The sequence below is a fragment of the Electrona antarctica genome (assembly GCF_951216825.1).
Source record: "Electrona antarctica genome assembly, contig: scaffold_191, whole genome shotgun sequence".
In the NCBI taxonomy this organism is placed as follows: Eukaryota; Metazoa; Chordata; class Actinopteri; order Myctophiformes; family Myctophidae; genus Electrona; species Electrona antarctica.
The window spans coordinates 43,334-65,000 of NW_027638770.1; the positions used below are offsets into that span (position 1 = coordinate 43,334).

Consider the following 21,667-nt stretch of genomic DNA (forward strand, 5'->3'; position numbering starts at 1 on the left):
TCAATGTCTGACTCAATGTCTGACTCAATGTCTGAGTGACTCAATGACTGACTCAATGACTGACTCAATGTCTGAGTGACTCAATGACTGACTCAATGACTGACTCAATGACTGACTCAATGTCTGACTGACTCAATGACTGACTCAATGACTGACTCAATGACTGACACAATGACTGACTCAATGTCTGACTCAATGTCTGACTCAATGTCTGAGTGACTCAATGTCTGACTCAATGTCTGACTCAATGACTGACTCAATGTCTGACTCAATGTCTGACTCAATGTCTGACTCAATGACTGACTCAATGTCTGACTCAATGTCTGACTCAATGTCTGACTCAATGACTGACTCAATGACTGACTCAATGACTGACTCAATGTCTGACTCAATGTCTGACTCAATGACTGACTCAATGACTGACTCAATGTCTGACTCAATGTCTGACTCAATAACTGACTCAATGTCTGACTCAATGTCTGACTCAATGACTGACTCAATGACTGACTCAATGTCTGACTCAATGACTGACTCAATGACTGACTCAATGTCTGACTCAATGACTGACTCAATGTCTGACTCAATGTCTGACTCAATGACTGACTCAATGTCTGACTCAATGACTGACTCAATGTCTGACTCAATGACTGACTGTCCATCATCATGAATATCCTCATCATCATAAACATCATCATAAGCATATTCATCATCATCATCATGTCTATCCACAGTTACACTGATCTTCCCTGGTAACATCTTCAGAGGGACAGTATCGTCCAAATTGAGAATGTATGGAAAGAGTGTTTCGGTGAAGGTGTGTGTGAAGGTGTGTATGTGTGTGTCAGTATCAGGATCACAGAATGACAGCTTTCCTTCATCCCAGTCCAGCTGGACTCTGATCCTCTGAGGTTTCTGCTTCACTGAGAGATAAGTGAATGACCCTGAGGAGGAGTCTGCCTTGTATTCGCCTTCAGATAACCCTAGTCTCCAGTATGGACCATTTTTGGCTCCCTGCCTCTGGTAAGACTCTGCTAACACACCCACTTCCCAGTATGTATTGTCTCCAACATCAACATCCCAGCTGTGAGTCCCTGAGTTAAAGCCCTCAGAACCCAGGATCATGGGCAAGGAGTCAAACCTCTCTGGGTTGTCCGGAACATCCCGATATTTCCGTCTGGCGCTGGTCAGATCATCCGACAGGGTGAGTAATAGATGGGCCGTGTTGGGGTCCAGGATGACGGGAGTGTAGGAGACGATGTCCCTCATCTTGTCCCAGACTCTGAAGGCCAGGTTGCCCAGGTGTTTGGCCTCGTCTATCAGCGCTCCCGAGACCGGCTGTGGGTCCTGAGGTGTGAGCTGGACTCTGTCCATGGTGGTCTTGTAGTTCCGCAGGAAGGAGACGTGTTCGGCTCTCAGCTCCTCCTCTGTGTCTCTGATGTTGTTTGAAAGGGTTAATATGTCTCTGTTCAGACCCTCGATCTTCTCCTTCATCGTCTGACTCTTCTGCTGCTCTGCCTCCCTCAGTGCAGCGATGCTGGCCTCCTCTTCCTCTCGTAGAAACTGATGAAGCTTCTCAAACTGTTCCTTAATCTTCCTCTCTGTGTGTCGGGCCTGGGCCTTGATGTGTTTTGCTGTTATGTTATTTGTCTTCTTAACCTTTTTAAACACCTTCAGTTTCTTCTGTAAAGGCTTCAGTGATTTCTGGACTTCCTCCTTGTGATCCAGAGCGGCCTCATCGATGGGTCTGAAACTGTGGTCGGTGTGTTTTTTAGAATCTCGACACACGACACACACCGGCTGTTGACATCGCAGACAGAACAGTTTGAGTGTCTCAGCGTGCAGACCGCAGAGATCCTCAGACCCTGATGAAGGAGTTCTCTTACGTTTTGAAGCTCTCCGTCTCTCCTTTACGAAGGCCTCACACAGGTTCCTCAGAGCCAGGTTACGGGGTGGATTCTCCGTCGGGTGTATTTCCTTACAAACTGGACATTCCTTTATAATATTCTCTCTCCACCATCGCTGCAGACAGTCAGTACAGAAGCTGTGGCTACACGACAGTATAACAGGATTTTTAAAGATGTCACAACAAACAGGACAGGAATAATCCACTTCTGGAAGAGACGACGTGGAAGCCATTTAGTCTCTGAGCGAAGCTACAAACACGCAATACAGGAAGTCAGTCAACCCTCTAGAATGTTGCCCATAGTTTACTCTCACTGTGAACAGTGGTTGTTATTAACGGAGAAAATAATAGAGTCCGTCCTCTCTCACTGGAAGTTGCGTTTGATCTGAAGGCGAACCATATTGTGTGTGTGTGTGTGTGTGTGTGCGTGCATGTGCGCGTGTGCACGAGAGAGAGAGAGAAAGAGAGAGAGAGAGAGAGAGAGAGAGAGAGCTGCAGTGTGGCGAGTATGGTTTCGGTTTCCTGTAATTCCTGTCAGTGAGTCAGAGGGGCAGAGCCTTGACGGCACAATAAAATGGTTGCACAATCATCTCTCCACCCACTGAGGGCAGAGGCTCCACCCACTGAGGCAGCAACGCTGCGCTGCTGCTCCACCCACTGAGGCAGCAACGCTGCGCTGCTGCTCCACCCACTGAGGCAGCAACGCTGCGCTGCTGCTCCACCCACTGAGGCAGCAACGCTGCGCTGCTGCTCCACCCACTGAGGCAGCAACGCTGCGCTGCTGCTCCACCCAGAGGCAGCAACGCTGCGCTGCTGCTCCACCCACTGAGGCAGCAACGCTGCGCTGCTGCTCCACCCACTGAGGCAGCAACGCTGCGCTGCTGCTCCACCCACTGAGGCAGCAACGCTGCGCTGCTGTGGGAACGAACTGATGAGAACCACAGCGAAGCAGGGCAAAGGAAAACGCTGGTGCTCCCCCCCCCCCCCCCCCCCCCCACACACACACAAAACACACACATCTCCAATAAAGGAGATACAAATCTACCCAAAAAATAAATCATGTGACCAAGGACATACAAGTGGTACAGTAGCAAATGAAAGGAAAACAGCCTTCATAAATAAAGATCTAAGTGCACTGAAACTAACAGAAAAAAAGCTAAAAAGCAAAACGAGGCAGGCAAAATTGGCACACGGCCAGCGTCTAGAGAATGCGTTTATTTTTTACAATATTTTTTATCCCACGATTTTTGTAACCCATTTTTCACCCCTGTGTCAATTATCTAATGTGATCCTGGGCTCTACACACCCTCCGCCAACCTAGTCCCCATATATGGGGGACATGGGGAGAGCAACGGACTTGAACTCATGCTTCCTTCATGCCTGAGTGTCCAAGTTGCTCCTTTACACCTGACAGGGGGGAGTTTCCCTGGTTGGACGTAGCGCGTGGAAGGAACACGTTATTCCAACCAGTTCCTTTCCCCTCCATCAGGCGCCCCGGCTGGCCAGGGGGAGGCAGTTTAGAGACCAGGATTACTGCATGTTTTTTGTGAGGGTACCTACCCTAGGGAACACGGGGAGAACATGCAAACTCCACACAGAAAGGCCCTTTTGCCAACCCCGCCTCGGGTATGGGCACTGATGACGCGGAGGAGGAAACACGGCACCAGCACCCACAGCGTCACGAGCGGGAATCAAACCCAGGACCTTCTAGCTGTGAGGCGACAGCACTACCAACTGTGCCACCGTGCCCGAGAATGTGTTTATGACAAATAATCACAAAAAGGTGGACACCATGGCATCTATGACAGGAATGTCAGCCTCCACCAAATCATATCACGACAGATGTCCAGTGTACTAATACAAGGAAAGCTAATGGGCCGGTTGAGTGCAGCGCTTTTCTCCTTAAGAACTTTGCATCCGAGTTGGCTCCAGTGTGGCAATCAATATTCCAAACCTCTGTAGACACACACACAATTCCCCTGTCTTGGAAAACCTCACACATAAAACCATTACCCAAAATCCAATGTCCAAAAGAACATAAGGATTATAGACCCATAGCCCCCACTTCAGTGCTTATGAAATCACTTGAAAGAATACTGTTACAACATCTCGTTAGTATAAGCAAAGATAAATTCGACCCCTGTCAGTTTGCTTATAAAAAGGGTTGCGGCACAGAGGATGTCACACTGGTCCACTTAATAAAGAAACACCTTGATAAGTCAAATAAGAATTGTGCAAGGGTGCTGTTCTTAGACTTTTCTTCAGCGTTCAATACAATACAGTCTGATATACTAGTGTCAAAGAACTGAATCCATACTTAATTCACTGGTATGCTTTGTTTCTTACTAACAGTACAGAGGGTGAAGGTGAACACAACACTCTCCTCAGTCCACTCTCCCATTCAGGCCCGACAAAAATAGCAGACCTACAGGTTCATAGTGCGCCACTCGGTGGCGCGCTATGAACATAATGTATGTAACCACCAAAAGGGGTTCCCGCTCAAAATGGGTTAACTACTAATGTTGGTTGGTGCTCCCCAGGGCTGTGTGAGCTCAGCTGTACTTTTCACCCTTTATACTGACAGCTGTCGTACTGAGGATGTATGTATGTCTGTCTGAATGTCGCACGTCCGACACACCAGATCAATACATACTAAAGTACTCAGATGACACAACTTCAATGTCTCTTCTAGATAGATCCAGTGATCCTGGACTGAGAGACTGCCATCGCGCAAAATCCAGCTTTTCATCAGAGGAGAAAACCCTTTTTTCTTTTTTCTTTTTTAATGTGTCCTTGAGCAAGACAATGAACCCCTAATTGCTCCCGATGTGCTGGTTGGTGTCTTGCATGGTTTCTGCTGCCATCGGTGTGTGAATGTGTGTGTGAATGTGTGTGTGAATGTGTGTGAATGGGTGAATTGATGCACAATCTATGTAAAGCGCCTTGGATAAAGGCGCTATATAAATACACCATTTAACATTTTATATCATATCACACACACACCTTCACCCTCCTCTCGTACTGTTATGACACACACACACCTTCACCCTCCTCTCGTACTGTTATGACACACACCTTCACCCTCCTCTCGTACTGTTATGACACACACACCTTCACCCTCCTCTCGTACTGTTATGACACAGACACCTTCACCCTCCTCTCGTACTGTTATGACACACACACCTTCATCCTCCTCTCGTACTGTTATGACACACACACCTTCACCCTCCTCTCGTACTGTTATGACACACACACCTTCACCCTCCTCTCGTACTGTTATGACACACACCTTCACCCTCCTCTCGTACTGTTATGACACACACACCTTCACCCTCCTCTCGTACTGTTATGACACACACACCTTCACACTCCTCTCGTACTGTTATGACACACACACCTTCACCCTCCTCTCGTACTGTTATGACACACACACCTTCACACTCCTCTCGTACTGTTATGACACACACACCTTCATCCTCCTCTCGTACTGTTATGACACACACACCTTCATCCTCCTCTCGTACTGTTATGACACACACACCTTCACACTCCTCTCGTACTGTTATGACACACACACCTTCACACTCCTCTCGTACTGTTATGACACACACACCTTCACCCTCCTCTCGTACTGTTATGACACACACACCTTCACCCTCCTCTCGTACTGTTATGACACACACACCTTCACCCTCCTCTCGTACTGTTATGACAGACACACCTTCACCCTCCTCTCGTACTGTTATGACACACACACCTTCACCCTCCTCTCGTACTGTTATGACACACACACCTTCACACTCCTCTCGTACTGTTATGACACACACACCTTCACCCTCCTCTCGTACTGTTATGACACACACACCTTCACCCTCCTCTCGTACTGTTATGACAGACACACCTTCACCCTCCTCTCGTACTGTTATGACACACACACCTTCACCCTCCTCTCGTACTGTTATGACACACACACCTTCACCCTCCTCTCGTACTGTTATGACAGACACACCTTCACCCTCCTCTCGTACTGTTATGACACACACACCTTCACCCTCCTCTCGTACTGTTATGACACACACACCTTCACCCTCCTCTCGTACTGTTATGACACACACACCTTCACCCTCCTCTCGTACTGTTATGACACACACACCTTCACCCTCCTCTCGTACTGTTATGACACACACACCTTCACCCTCCTCTCGTACTGTTATGACACACACACCTTCACCCTCCTCTCGTACTGTTATGACAGACACACCTTCACCCTCCTCTCGTACTGTTATGACACACACACCTTCACCCTCCTCTCGTACTGTTATGACACACACACCTTCACACTCCTCTCGTACTGTTATGACACAGACACCTTCACACTCCTCTCGTACTGTTATGACACACACACCTTCACCCTCCTCTCGTACTGTTATGACACACACACCTTCACACTCCTCTCGTACTGTTATGACACACACCTTCACCCTCCTCTCGTACGGTTATGACACACACACCTTCACACTCCTCTCGTACTGTTATGACACACACACCTTCACACTCCTCTCGTACTGTTATGACACACACACCTTCATCCTCCTCTCGTACTGTTATGACACACACACCTTCACACTCCTCTCGTACTGTTATGACACACACACCTTCATCCTCCTCTCGTACTGTTATGACACACACACCTTCACACTCCTCTCGTACTGTTATGACACACACACCTTCATCCTCCTCTCGTACTGTTATGACACAGACACTTTCACCCTCCTCTCGTACTGTTATGACACACACACCTTCACACTCCTCTCGTACTGTTATGACACACACACCTTCACCTTTTCATTTTACACAAACATTAAATTCCTATTGACAATGAATGGAGAATTTACGTCATGTGTGTCTGAGTTCACCGTTTATTAAACCGTGTTAGTCAAATATTTATGGCAACACAACTAAAAAATAAATAAACAATAATAACCATTACTGACTAATTATATTTTTAGCATTACTACTATTATTATTGATGACAGTTGGTAATATAAGCATTCATCATTATTTGAATATTAACTAAAACAGTAGATATTATTCATGACAATGTAATGTAGTCATTCCGTTATTTTGAATATTTTGTTGACGTCACAGATTAGAGTGTTACTTAGGACAGGGGTTCTCAACCTGTGGGTCGCGACCCCTCGGGGCGGGTCGCCAAATTATTTTGGGGGGGGGGTCACCAAATTAAAAAAATAATAATAATAGCAAATGAATGCCTGGAAAATGGAAATGTAGAGTTTACATAGTACACAAGTGCATGCATAAACTTTCCATAATGATTATATCTGGTTTCAGTATTAATTTATGATACATTTTCTCTATTATTAAGGTTATTTTTGCAGTCAGTTTGTATTGGTGGTGGGGAGGGAGGGCGGGGCGGGGGTCGCGACACATGGCCAAAGCATTTCCGGGGTCCCCCAGGGGGTTCCTCAGGGGGTCCCCCAGGGGGTTCCTCAGGGGGTCCCCAGGGGGTCCCCCAGGGGGTTCCTCAGGGGGTCCCCAGGGGGGTCCCCCAGCCATAAACGTTGAGAACCCCTGACTTAAAACACTATCATGTCATCTCTGTCGGGTGAAATCCTCACATGTTCCAAAGCTTTTCATAGTAGTAGCAGATCTACAAGCTCAAAAGGCATCGCAAAGCGCCACACTTTCAGCTTGTAGATCTGCTACTTTTGATGCTTTGGTGTAATGCTACAGCACGGTCAAGTAGGGCTTTAATTTATGAACAAACGCAAACAGTTAAAATATAAGGAGGTTTCTGCCCGACAGCAACAATGTAGACCAGGGGTGGGCAACTGGCGGCCCGGGGGCCACATGCGGCCCCCACCTTCACTTAATGTGGCCCTCAGGTTAATGTCAGAATACTGATATAATATTGGTTTCGGTTGTTACAACTCCACGACATGCAAACATGACCCGCTTTAATTACTTCAGTCTAAATTAGTAGCTCATTGCTCAACACAAGTATAATTAAAGGCATTTGAAATGACATAAAAATGTTAATTTTCAGGATTCCAATTCAAAAATAGCAAAAAATTTAAGATTTCAATTCGAATATAGCAAAAATAGCCGATCTACAAGCTCAAAACGTTTTGAGCTTGTAGATCGGCTATTTTTGCTACGACAGTAATATATGGCCCTAGGGAGTGAGTGTGGAAATATAGTGACCCTCTCCATCGTCAAAGTTGCCCAGCCCTGTAGACATACTATACTACTAGAAACGTCTTTAAAATACATCGTCGTGATGTCAGTCTAACTTTACGTCTCTAAATGTTCTGATGAATTGAACATGGCGGACCCAGATGTAAACACGTCTTAGTGCTTTTAATGGTTTTATACGCATAGCAGTTTTTGTATCGACTTGTGCTTTCGTTTGAAATGTACCCAATGTACCCATTCTACATACTGTGAAATGTACCCATTATACATACTGTGAAATGTACCCAATGTACCCATTCTACATACTGTGAAATGTACCCATTATACATACTGTGAAATGTACCCAATGTACCCATTCTACATACTGTGAAATGTACCCATTATACATACTGTGAAATGTACCCAATGTACCCATTCTACATACTGTGAAATGTACCCATTCTACATACTGTGAAATGTACCCATTCTACATACTGTGAAATGTACCCAATGTACCCATTCTGCATACTGTGAAATGTACCCATTCTGCATACTGTGAAATGTACCCAATGTACCCATTCTACATACTGTGAAATGTACCCATTCTACATACTGTGAAATGTACCCATTCTGCATACTGTGAAATGTACCCATTCTACATACTGTGAAATGTACCCAATGTACCCATTATACATGCTGTGCAATGTACCCAATGTACATACTGTGAAATGTACCCAATGTACCCATTATACATACTGTGAAATGTACCCATTCTACATACTGTGAAATGTACCCAATGTACCCATTATACATGCTGTGCAATGTACCCAATGTACATACTGTGAAATGTACCCAATGTACCCATTATACATACTGTGAAATGTACCCATTCTACATACTGTGAAATGTACCCAATGTACCCATTCTGCATACTGTGAAATGTACCCATTCTACATACTGTGAAATGTACCCAATGTACCCATTCTACATACTGTGAAATGTACCCAATGTACCCATTCTACATACTGTGAAATGTACCCAATGTACCCATTCTGCATACTGTGAAATGTACCCATTCTGCATACTGTGAAATGTACCCATTCTGCATACTGTGAAATGTACCCAATGTACCCATTCTGCATACTGTGAAATGTACCCATTCTACATACTGTGAAATGTACCCAATGTACCCATTCTACATACTGTGAAATGTACCCAATGTACCCATTCTGCATACTGTGAAATGTACCCATTCTGCATACTGTGAAATGTACCCATTCTGCATACTGTGAAATGTACCCAATGTACCCATTATACATACTGTGAAATGTACCCAATGTACCCATTCTACATACTATGAAATGTACCCATTCTACATACTGTGAAATGTACCCAATGTACCCATTATACATACTGTGAAATGTACCCAATGTACCCATTCTACATACTGTGAAATGTACCCAATGTACCCATTATACATACTGTGAAATGTACCCAATGTACCCATTATACATACTGTGAAATGTACCCAATGTACCCATTATACATACTGTGAAATGTACCCAATGTACCCATTCTACATACTGTGAAATGTACCCAATGTACCCATTCTACATACTGTGAAATGTACCCATTCTACATACTGTGAAATGTACCCAATGTACCCATTATACATACTGTGAAATGTACCCAATGTACCCATTCTGCATACTGTGAAATGTACCCAATGTACCCATTATACATACTGTGAAATGTACCCAATGTACCCATTCTACATACTGTGAAATGTACCCAATGTACCCATTATACATACTGTGAAATGTACCCAATGTACCCATTCTGCATATTGTGAAATGTACCCATTATACATACTGTGAAATGTACCCAATGTACCCATTATACATACTGTGAAATGTACCCAATGTACCCATTCTACATACTGTGAATAACATGTTCAAATCAATCAATCAATCAATCAATCCAGAGTCACCCTGATCTTTCCCGTTCCCATCTTCAGAGGCAGGGTCTGACCGGTGTTAATGAACGGATAGAGCGTGTCGGTGAAGGTGTGCGTGAAGGTGTGTATGTGTGTGCCGGCGTCGGGATCGGAGAAGGACACCGTCCCTTCGCTCCAGTCCAGCTGGACCCTGATGGTCTGAAGGTCGCTCCTCAGCGAGAGCTCAGTGACTGACCCGGGTCTCGAGCCCGCCGAGTATTTCCCCCCCTGCAAGCCGATCCTCCAGTGGCGTCCGCCCCCGTCTCCCTTGCGCTGGTAGGGCTCCTGCAGCACGCCCAGTCGCCACTGCGTGTTGTCTCCGACCTGGACGTCCCAGCGGTGAGTCCCCGAGGTGAAGCCCTCGGAGCCCAGGATGAGGCCGTACTGGTCGAACCTCTCGGGGTTGTCCGGGAGCGGCTGCGTCTTCCCGTGGCTCACGCTGGTCAGGTCGTCGGACAGCGTGTACGCTACGTTGGCCGTGTTGGGGTCCAGGAGGACGGGAGTGTAGGAGACGATGTCCCTCATCTTGTCCCAGACTCTGAAGGCCAGGTTGCCCAGGTGTTTGGCCACGTCTATCAGCGCTCCCGAGACCGGCTGTGGGTCCTGAGGTGTGAGCTGGACTCTGTCCATGGTGGTCTTGTAGTTCCGCAGGAATGAGACGTGTTCGGCTCTCAGCTCCTCCTCTGTGTCTCTGATGTTGTTTGAAAGGGTTAATATGTCTCTGTTCAGACCCTCGATCTTCTCCTTCATCTTCTGACTCTTCTGCTGCTCTTCCTCCCTCAGTGCAGCGACGCTGGCCTCCTCTTCCTCTCGTAGAAACCGATGAAGCTTCTCAAACTGTTCCTTTATCTTCCTCTCTGTGTGTCGGGCCTGGACCTTGATGTGTTCTGCTGTTTGGTCACAGTTTGTTTTAACCTTATTAAACATCTTCAGTTTCTTCTGTAAAGCCTTCAGTGATTTCTGGACTCCCTTCTTGTGATCCCGAGCGGCCTCATCGATGGGACTGAATCCGTGGTCGGTGTGGTTTTCAGAATCTCGACACGCGACACACACTGGCTGTTGACATTCCAGACAGAACAGTTTGAGTCTCTCGGTGTGCAGACTGCAGAGATCCTCAGACTCTGATGAAGTTCTTTGATGTTTTGTCTGTCTCTCCTGTTTTGAAGCTCTCTGTCTCTCCTGTACGAAGGCCTCACACAGGTTCTTCAGAGCCAGGTTACGGGGCAGATGATCTGTCGAATGTATTTCCAGGTTATGGGGTAAATGCTCTGTCGAGTGCATTTCCTTGCAGACTGGACATTGCGCAATTTTCTTCTGTCTCCACCATTCCTGCAGACAAGCATTGCAGAAGATGTGGCTACACGACAGGACAACGGGATCTTTGAAGATGTCACAACACACGGGACATGACAAATCCTCTCCTGGAAGAGACGACGTGGAAGACATTTAGTCTCCGAGTGAAGCTACAAACACTCAATGCAGTAAATCAGTCAGTTGGTAACTCTTCCTTCCGTATTATGTTCCCCAACGTTTACTTTCACTGTGAATGGTGTTAAAAGGAGTTGTTGTTGACTTGTTGCTAAAGTCCATTCAGCAGACAGAGTCAGCAGCAGGTTGTTCCAGCGGTCTGGGAGGGTCTCTGTTCCCCCTCCTGTAGCCGTGGATGGAAAGACAGTCTGTCCTCTCTCACTGGACGTTGTGTTTGATCTGAAGGCGAATCGCATTCTCCGTCTCTCTGCGTGTGAGAGCTTGTTGGCAGCGAGGGGGAGTGAGATTAACAGCCTCCCCCGACACCATAAAATAGTTATTTTCACCCTTTCACCCGCCGAGTGCCGGAGGCAGCCATGCGAGACACCTGCTTTTATGCCCGCTCGGAGGGGGCAGAGAGGGGAGGGGGCAGAGAGGGCTGCAGTGTCTTGTTCAAGGACATTTCTATATTCCGCGTCAGGTTCAGTGTCTTCGAGGACATTTCTAGACGCAGTGTCAGGATCAGGAAGAGAGCTCTTCTTTTCTTTTGTGCGGGGGGAAATGTCACAAATTGTTTTTTAAAATGAATGTAAATTACAATGCTGCTATGGTGAACAAGCTGTGGAAAACCAGATGTGCCATCATGGTGATTCACCAGGAGGCCATCATGGTGATTCACCAGGAGGCCATCATGGTGATTCACCAGGAGGCCATCATGGTGATTCACCAGGACGCCATCTAAAACCAGATGTGCCATCATGGTGATTCACCAGGAGGCCATCTCTATGGTGAACAAGCTGTGGAAAACCAGATGTGCCATCATGGTGATTCACCAGGAGGCCATCATGGTGATTCACCAGGAGGTCATCATGGTGATTCACCAGGAGGCCATCATGGTGATTCACCAGGAGGCCATCATGGTGATTCACCAGGAGGCCATCTCTGGAGAGGTGCTCTTTAACCCATTTTGGGCGGGAACCCCTTTTGGTGTTTTAAACATGTTTTTGAAAAATAGCAGATCTACAAGCTCATCGAGTGGCGCACTACGAGCTTGTAGGTCTGCTATTTTTGAAAAATCATTCAAATGTGGCGCAAATCATTGAATATATACATTTTTATTTCTGGGGGGGGGTCCCTGGAACTACATATTTTGAGATGGGGGTCCGTGGCCCAGTAGAGATAATTCTGGGGGTCCTTGACATGAAAAAGGTTGAGCACCACTGACATAGAAACATTTAGATTTTTCAGAATTTTTTAGGATTTTTTTATCGACCTCAGCCCAAAATGGGTTAAACAAATAATAACTGAACTGAAAAGACAGAGATCTCTGGACTCGAGACAAAACAAACTAAAACCATGGCACGTTGCTACATTGGTATATTCTCATTTATAAAGCCATTCTTGGTAATCTCCCACGTTACATTGGTTCTAAATTTGAACTTGTCCAAAACTCTCTCAACCTCAGATCAAATGCTTGGTTCCGCTATGTCGTGCCCCCAACTAAATCTGAGGCTGGAAAAAAAAAGCGTTGCTTATTTCGGACCCTGGTCTTGGAATGACCTACAGACCAGACTCAAACTGGCTGCTGTGATTCCCCTAGTGAGCTTCAAAAGGATTGCCATGGGCACACTTCCCATGCACTGCTCCTGCTTTGATGTATAGCAAATGTCTGCTTGCTTTTTAGTCTACTAAGCAATGCTTAGTTTTTATTTATTAGTCCTTATTGGTCGCGTTACTAAACGATCCTGTTCTCCCTTTGAGCTTCTTAGTAGTGGGTACTGTATTTATGAGCATTGTATGTCTGTCCTGTTTTTTGTTGTTGTTGTGTATTGTTTTGTTACTGGCAGAGCTGTGTCACTTATTTTGCCTCTTGTCTTGGCCAGTTCACACTTGTAAAAGAGACTTCAGTCTCAATGTGGTTTTTACTGGTTAAATAAAGGTTAAATAAATAAAACAAATTGTGACATTGTGAGAAGGGGGGGAATAAAAGCACTTTGGTATTGAAATGCCTCATTATATTGTTGTACTGTATGTAATTTCCATGTGAATGCATAAATTGTAAACCCTGAATAATTTTCAATAAAGTTCTTCAGATGATATCAAGACATCACCGGAAGACACATGACACATCTTAAAGAGAGTTCGGGAGGCAACAGTAGCTTTTAAGGATTGGAGTTCATGGCAGTGATTTAGTGTCGGTGGACAAAATCCTGTACAAAGCTTTCCGTACGGGAAACCATGGCAGTGGAAGACATTTTAAAGTTAAATATAGGCACGTCTCGTACTAGAAGGGTCTCGCTCAGGGAGACTCTGACCTCGGTCCCACTATAGCTAAGAATGAAATAAAGTTCCATCATGTGACTTCACACATCATAATAAACTGTTCCATCATGTGACTTCACACATCATAATAAACTGTTCCATCATGTGACTTCACACATCATAATAAACTGTTCCATCATGTGACTTCACACATCATAATAAACTGTTCCATCATGTGACTTCACACATCATAATAAACTGTTCCATCATGTGACTTCACACATCATAATAAACTGTTCCATCATGTGACTTCACACATCATGTGACTTCACACATCATGTGACTTCACACATCATAATAAACTGTTCCATCATGTGACTTCACACATCATAATAAACTGTTCCATCATGTGACTTCACACATCATGTGACTTCACACATCATAATAAACTGTTCCATCATGTGACTTCACACATCATGTGACTTCACACATCATGTGACTTCACACATCATGTGACTTCACACATCATAATAAACTGTTCCATCATGTGACTTCACACATCATGTGACTTCACACATCATAATAAACTGTTCCATCATGTGACTTCACACATCATAATAAACTGTTCCATCATGTGACTTCACACATCATGTGACTTCACACATCATGTGACTTCACACATCATAATAAACTGTTCCATCATGTGACTTCACACATCATGTGACTTCACACATCATGTGACTTCACACATCATAATAAACTGTTCCATCATGTGACTTCACACATCATAATAAACTGTTCCATCATGTGACTTCACACATCATGTGACTTCACACATCATGTGACTTCACACATCATAATAAACTGTTCCATCATGTGACTTCACACATCATGTGACTTCACACATCATGTGACTTCACACATCATGTGACTTCACACATCATGTGACTTCACACATCATGTGACTTCACACATCATAATAAACTGTTCCATCATGTGACTTCACACATCTGTGACTTCACACATCATGTGACTTCACACATCATGTGACTTCACACATCATGTGACTTCACACATCATGTGACTTCACACATCATAATAAACTGTTCCATCATGTGACTTCACACATCATGTGACTTCACACATCATAATAAACTGTTCCATCATGTGACTTCACACATCATGTGACTTCACACATCATGTGACTTCACACATCATAATAAACTGTTCCATCATGTGACTTCACACATCATGTGACTTCACACATCATAATAAACTGTTCCATCATGTGACTTCACACATCATAATAAACTGTTCCATCATGTGACTTCACACATCATGTGACTTCACACATCATGTGACTTCACACATCATGTGACTTCACACATCATAATAAACTCATCGCAGCGACAAACCACTGCCTTTTAAGAGAGGGGTGGACATAAATGAAGTACTCATTAGAAGAGAGGAGACATGGCTATATTAGTTAAAGACCCAAGAGAAGAGAGGAGATATGGCTATATTAGTTAAAGACCCAAGAGAAGAGAGGAGATATGGCTATATTAGTTAAAGACCCAAGAGAAGAGAGGAGATATGGCTATATTAGTTAAAGACCCAAGAGAAGAGAGGAGATATGGCTATATTAGTTAAAGACCCAAGAGAAGAGAGGAGATATGGCTATATTAGTTAAAGACCCAAGAGAAGAGAGGAGATATGGCTATATTAGTTAAAGACCCAAGAGAAGAGAGGAGATATGGCTATATTAGTTAAAGACCCAAGAGTATTAACTTGCAACGTTAATAGTCTGTGTCATTGGAATACTATTCAGCGGAAGTACTTTTATTTTTACCTGGTATAACAGAGGGACTGGATAAGGCATAGACGCATACAGTGCTACCATATTAACTAAGTACTTAGTTAATACTTACTATACTAGGGCTGATAAAATAAAAAGCTTTTTTGATTTTGTTTTTATCAAAATACAAGCCCACAACGCATTGCAGCATGACATGTTGAGAGCTTGTAGATCTGCTACCCTTCAAAGCCATGTGCTTGACTCATTGCAAGCAAAAAATAAAACTTAAATGAATGAAAGTGTAATGTATTTTCATTATCATGTTGCGGTCGTTCCCCACACACAGACGCTCTTAATCCAGAGCGATTTACATTAAGCAAGAACAAAAAAGTATGGCAATACATCACATATACAAGTAGTTATCATGAATCATACGTAAGCTAAGAAAGTAACAGTAGAATATCTATATAATTAAACTATGCATAAATAGTGCTAGTTTTACATAAAATGCTAAAAAGTCTACATAAACTCCTATCTAAGTTACATAAGTTGAGCCTTAAGTACTACAGCAAGTGCTATGGGCTAAGATGCAGTCTGGAGTGAGACTTTAACCCAGGGGTATTCAACTAGATTAGTCCAGGGGCCACAACTGTAGATAGAATGATTGTGTGTGTGTGTGTGTCACCTGTTTGACGGTACTTTCATGTCAATACAGGTATATGCTACCTTAGACCTGTTTGACGGTGCTTTCATGTCAATACAGGTATATGCTACCTTAGACCTGTTTGACGGTGCTTTCATGTCAATACAGGTATATGCTACCTTAGACCTGTTTGACGGTGCTTTCATGTCAATACAGGTATATGCTACCTTAGACCTGTTTGACGGTGCTTTCATTTCTGAGAACGCGTTCATGTTTATGGAAGATGTTTCTATACATGTATTCTATTGTATTCTATCTTTTCTATTGCTTTTCTATTGCTAAACTCTATAGAGTATTTGAAGTGGTCAAACTCTACCCTGAGCCACCGCTCAGGGGTAGAGTTTGACCACTTCAAATACTCTACTTAACTGGTTTATGGCCAGTGACGTAATGAAATCAATAAATCCCTTATGGCCACTGACGTAATTGACGTAATCGATTGATTCCCAATAATCGGGAGCTTATTGTCGCAAAATTTAGCATTTTTTAGCTAATTTTGCTAACGGCCGATGTAATCTTCCTAAAACCGGCCGAAAATCCGCGCGTGCACGGTCGATCGCGCACGCGCGTGATCGCGCATGCATCGCTGCGTAAAATGCGATGTTTTGGGCTTGATTAGAGCTTAATTTGACTTAGTTATGAAAAAGACGATGATAGCTTAGCATTCCGGACATCTTCCATTGTGGCACACTAGCAAAGCTACTGCCGGATATTTTGATCCTAACCGGATGTGGTCATCGTTCACTCGCTCCTTTTGGTCAGAATCGGCAAAATGGTGACGTTACCGCCACCATCAGGACTGATTGTCCCAATACTATGGTCTTGCCCCGTCAGAATGAGATATAGTGTGTATATCGCGGATTTTTCTATTGGCATTAAAAAGACAAATTAAACATTTGAAAAATGCTGGCTGAAGAATCAATCCACTGTTAATTAGGCTTGGCCACAAGAGGGTTAAAACAAGTAAGAATAGCCTCACAACACACGTTCCAGTGTTGTGAGCTTGTAGATCTCCCACTTGCAGTGCATGGCATGCTTCCATAGAACGTGTTGTGTTGTGTTGTGTTGTGCTGTGCTGTGCTGTGCTGTGCTGTGCTGTGCTGTGCTGTGCTGTGCTGTGCTGTGCTGTGCTGTGCTGTGCTGTGTTGTGTTGTGTTGTGTTGTGTTGTGTTGTGTTGTGTTGTGCTGTGCTGTGCTGTGCTGTGCTGTGCTGTGTTGTGTTGTGTTGTGTTGTGTTGTGTTGTGTTGTGCTGTGCTGTGCTGTGCTGTGCTGTGCTGTGCTGTGTTGTGCTGTGCTGTGCTGTGTTGTGCTGTGCTGTGCGTGCGTGCGTGCATACATGCGTGTGCTGCAGCCACTCACCAAACGGCACGATGACAGGACAGGTAATGCTGTAAGCCATGATGACGGTGAACACACACAGAGTCCATCCGTACATCGCTCCATATTCAAACTCATAGGCCTGGTTCTGGAGAGAGAACAACATGAGAAACATGAGAAACAACATGAGAAACAACATGATGCTGAATGTAGTGGTTCTGGAGAGAGAACATAAACATGATGCTGAATGTAGTGGTTCTGGAGAGAGAACATAAACATGATGCTGAATGTAGTGGTTCTGGAGAGAGAACATAAACATGATGCTGAATGTAATGTAGTGGTTCTGGAGAGAGAACATAAACATGATGCTGAATGTAGTGGTTCTGGAGAGAGAACATAAACATGATGCTGAATGTAATGTAGTGGTTCTGGAGAGAGAACATAAACATGATGCTGAATGTAGTGGTTCTGGAGAGAGAACATAAACATGATGCTGAATGTAATGTAGTGGTTCTGGAGAGAGAACATAAACATGATGCTGAATGTAATGTAGTGGTTCTGGAGAGAGAACATAAACATGATGCTGAATGTAATGTAGTGGTTCTGGACAGAGAACATAAACATGATGCTGAATGTAATGTAGTGGTTCTGGAGAGAGAACATAAACATGATGCTGAATGTAATGTAGTGGTTCTGGAGAGAGAACATAAACATGATGCTGAATGTAATGTAGTGGTTCTGGAGAGAGAACATAAACATGATGCTGAATGTAATGTAGTGGTTCTGGAGAGAGAACATAAACATGATGCTGAATGTAATGTAGTGGTTCTGGAGAGAGAACATAAACATGATGCTGAATGTAATGTAGTGGTTCTGGAGAGAGAACATAAACAACATGATGCTGAATGTAATGTAGTGGTTCTGGAGAGAGAACATAAACATGATGCTGAATGTAATGTAGTGGTTCTGGAGAGAGAACATAAACAACATGATGCTGAATGTAATGTAGTGGTTCTGGAGAGAGAACATAAACATGATGCTGAATGTAATGTAGTGGTTCTGGAGAGAGAACATAAACAACATGATGCTGAATGTAATGTAGTGGTTCTGGAGAGAGAACATAAACATGATGCTGAATGTAATGTAGTGGTTCTGGAGAGAGAACATAAACAACATGATGCTGAATGTAATGTAGTGGTTCTGGAGAGAGAACATAAACAACATGATGCTGAATGTAATGTAGTGGTTCTGGAGAGAGAACATAAACAACATGATGCTGAATGTAATGTAGTGGTTCTGGAGAGAGAACATAAACATGATGCTGAATGTAATGTAGTGGTTCTGGAGAGAGAACATAAACATGATGCTGAATGTAATGTAGTGGTTCTGGAGAGAGAACATAAACATGATGCTGAATGTAATGTAGTGGTTCTGGAGAGAGAACATAAACATGATGCTGAATGTAATGTAGTGGTTCTGGAGAGAGAACATAAACAACATGATGCTGAATGTAATGTAGTGGTTCTGGAGAGAGAACATAAACAACATGATGCTGAATGTAATGTAGTGGTTCTGGAGAGAGAACATAAACATGATGCTGAATGTAATGTAGTGGTTCTGGAGAGAGAACATAAACATGATGCTGAATGTAATGTAGTGGTTCTGGAGAGAGAACATAAACAACATGATGCTGAATGTAATGTAGTGGTTCTGGAGAGAGAACATAAACATGATGCTGAATGTAATGTAGTGGTTCTGGAGAGAGAACATAAACATGATGCTGAATGTAATGTAGTGGTTCTGGAGAGAGAACATAAACAACATGATGCTGAATGTAATGTAGTGGTTCTGGAGAGAGAACATAAACATGATGCTGAATGTAATGTAGTGGTTCTGGAGAGAGAACATAAACATGATGCTGAATGTAATGTAGTGGTTCTGGAGAGAGAACATAAACATGATGCTGAATGTAATGTAGTGGTTCTGGAGAGAGAACATAAACATGATGCTGAATGTAATGTAGTGGTTCTGGAGAGAGAACATAAACATGATGCTGAATGTAATGTAGTGGTTCTGGAGAGAGAACATAAACATGATGCTGAATGTAATGTAGTGGTTCTGGAGAGAGAACATAAACATGATGCTGAATGTAATGTAGTGGTTCTGGAGAGAGAACATAAACATGATGCTGAATGTAATGCATACAAAGTGCTGAACACATTCCCTATAATGATGTACAGACTACCGCTATACTAAATAACCAGTGATGTACACAGTTATTCCACCAGAGGGAGCTACACAGACGTTGTAGTAGTACCTTCAGATTCAAAGGAGCACAATGGAAATGAACTCAATGTTTGTGTTTAATCCTTATGAACATTCATATCATGTATGTTATATATATATGTGACCAGATTTGACTGAGAGACTGCCATCGCCACATTACAGCTTTTCCCCCCTTTTTTTTTAAATGAGTTAATAGCACAGGCAGACTCTTCACATACTAGAGCATGTCTGAAATAAGTGTCAGAGCTGAAATCGGCATGTAAATATGAAATAAATGCCCAAACATGTAGCTAGGTGTAATGTTAGAGACCACAAAAGTGAACCTTTCAAGCCTGTTTTCTCAACTTGTTGTTTTCTGCAAGACATTACTCTATAAGCCATATCTCCAAAACTGGTGGGTCAAACTGAACAATCAATATGTCCATTTGAAGCTATGATTCCCTGCTTTCATAGGACATGGAAAAACGAAAATTCAAAAAATCCAATGGCAGTCTCTCAGTCACATTTAGTCACATATATATATATATATGCATTTTTGTCAAAAGAAAGGAAGAAAAAAAAGCCAACCAATCAATATTTTACAAATATACGAAATGTGCTGGATAAATAACTTTAGATTGTATGTAGGGATGTCACATTCTCGGCCGATGAGACATTTTGGCCGATATCGATATCCAATATAATTAATTGCCGATAACCGATATTACCGATGTCCATATGATCTCATTCTGAAAAATAATAATTTTGTCCATTCTGAAAAAAACATGTAACAGGGTGTCTGCACTGCAGGCGTATAGGCAAGTCAGATTTAACTTAAAGGTATATTCAGTGATTTCACTTAATTCAAATATCACTTATTTTTTCTTATTTTTTGGATAATCCTCCCTACTATAAAGTGTGCTGACCATATAAGGAGTTCCTCCCTATCCCCAGTGAGCCCCTGGGGTCAAAAAACCCTAGTTTCGGTTTGGGCTTTGGGTGGCAAAGCCTTCATCCAGTCAGGATGAGAGGGGCCTTCCTCCAATCATGATCGAGTGTGGCTGGCATTGGTGCACATGCTGTTGGTCTGTTGTACTTCCCCCCCACTGTAGAGCGTGTGCATGTGCACATCTTGTTACCGGGTGGACCGGGTATTTTTCCAAATCACCCAAATCACTGAATGCTCCTTTAAATACCTTTGTATGTATTATTGCAAGCTGTTACTTTGGGCTTGTTTAACTGTAAGGACAGACCGATTAATTAATCCTTCCGATTGATTAATCGAACCGATGCCGATTAATCTAAAAACAACTAAAATCGAACCGATGTGTTTGCCGATTAATCTCCCATCACTAATTGTATGTCATTATTTATTGTAGAAGGAGACATTTTTCATTCCATCTAAACCTCTCTGTGCACTTCCACAGTTATAACCAGGGTTTAATTTGTAAATTAACTGACTAAGCCATTGGAAATATGAAAGCTGAATGAATGATAAATAGCTTAAAATAAAAACATATGTACGTACACATATGTGTGTACGTCTGCGGTGACACCTTCTAGAGCAGTGGCTCCCAAACATTTTCATATCAAGGACCCCCAAATTGACACCAATTAGCCCGCGGACCCCCATTTGAAAAGACATGCCAGGGACCCCCCATAAGAGAAGATTGTTACGGCTCTAGCAGTGATTCTCAACCTGTTTAATTTCAAGGACCCCCAGTTTGACATGCATTAGTCTACAGACGCCCATTTAATGGCAT

General features: G+C 43.5%; 2 protein-coding genes across 3 annotated transcripts in view; both read right to left on the reverse strand.

Annotated features, from left to right (window-relative positions):
* The window catches only part of tmem63a (transmembrane protein 63A), a 120,652-nt gene that overhangs the window by 18,451 nt on the left and 80,534 nt on the right, over positions 1–21,667 (reverse strand). For both annotated transcript variants that reach the window (XM_079530626.1, XM_079530625.1), the window contains exon 19: positions 17,682–17,787. In XM_079530626.1, coding sequence (XP_079386752.1) covers positions 17,682–17,787 — 106 coding nt within the window. The remainder of the gene's footprint in view (positions 1–17,681; positions 17,788–21,667) is intronic.
* On the reverse strand, positions 205–11,625 carry LOC306917726 (uncharacterized protein; the record flags this gene model as incomplete). The annotated part of the gene is made up of 3 exons (XM_079530628.1): positions 10,075–11,625; positions 2,528–2,831; positions 205–2,136 (listed from the first exon to the last, which is right to left on the reverse strand). Exons 1-3 carry the CDS (start codon positions 11,538–11,540, stop codon positions 205–207), a joined length of 3,702 nt encoding a protein of 1,233 aa, XP_079386754.1. The 5' UTR covers positions 11,541–11,625.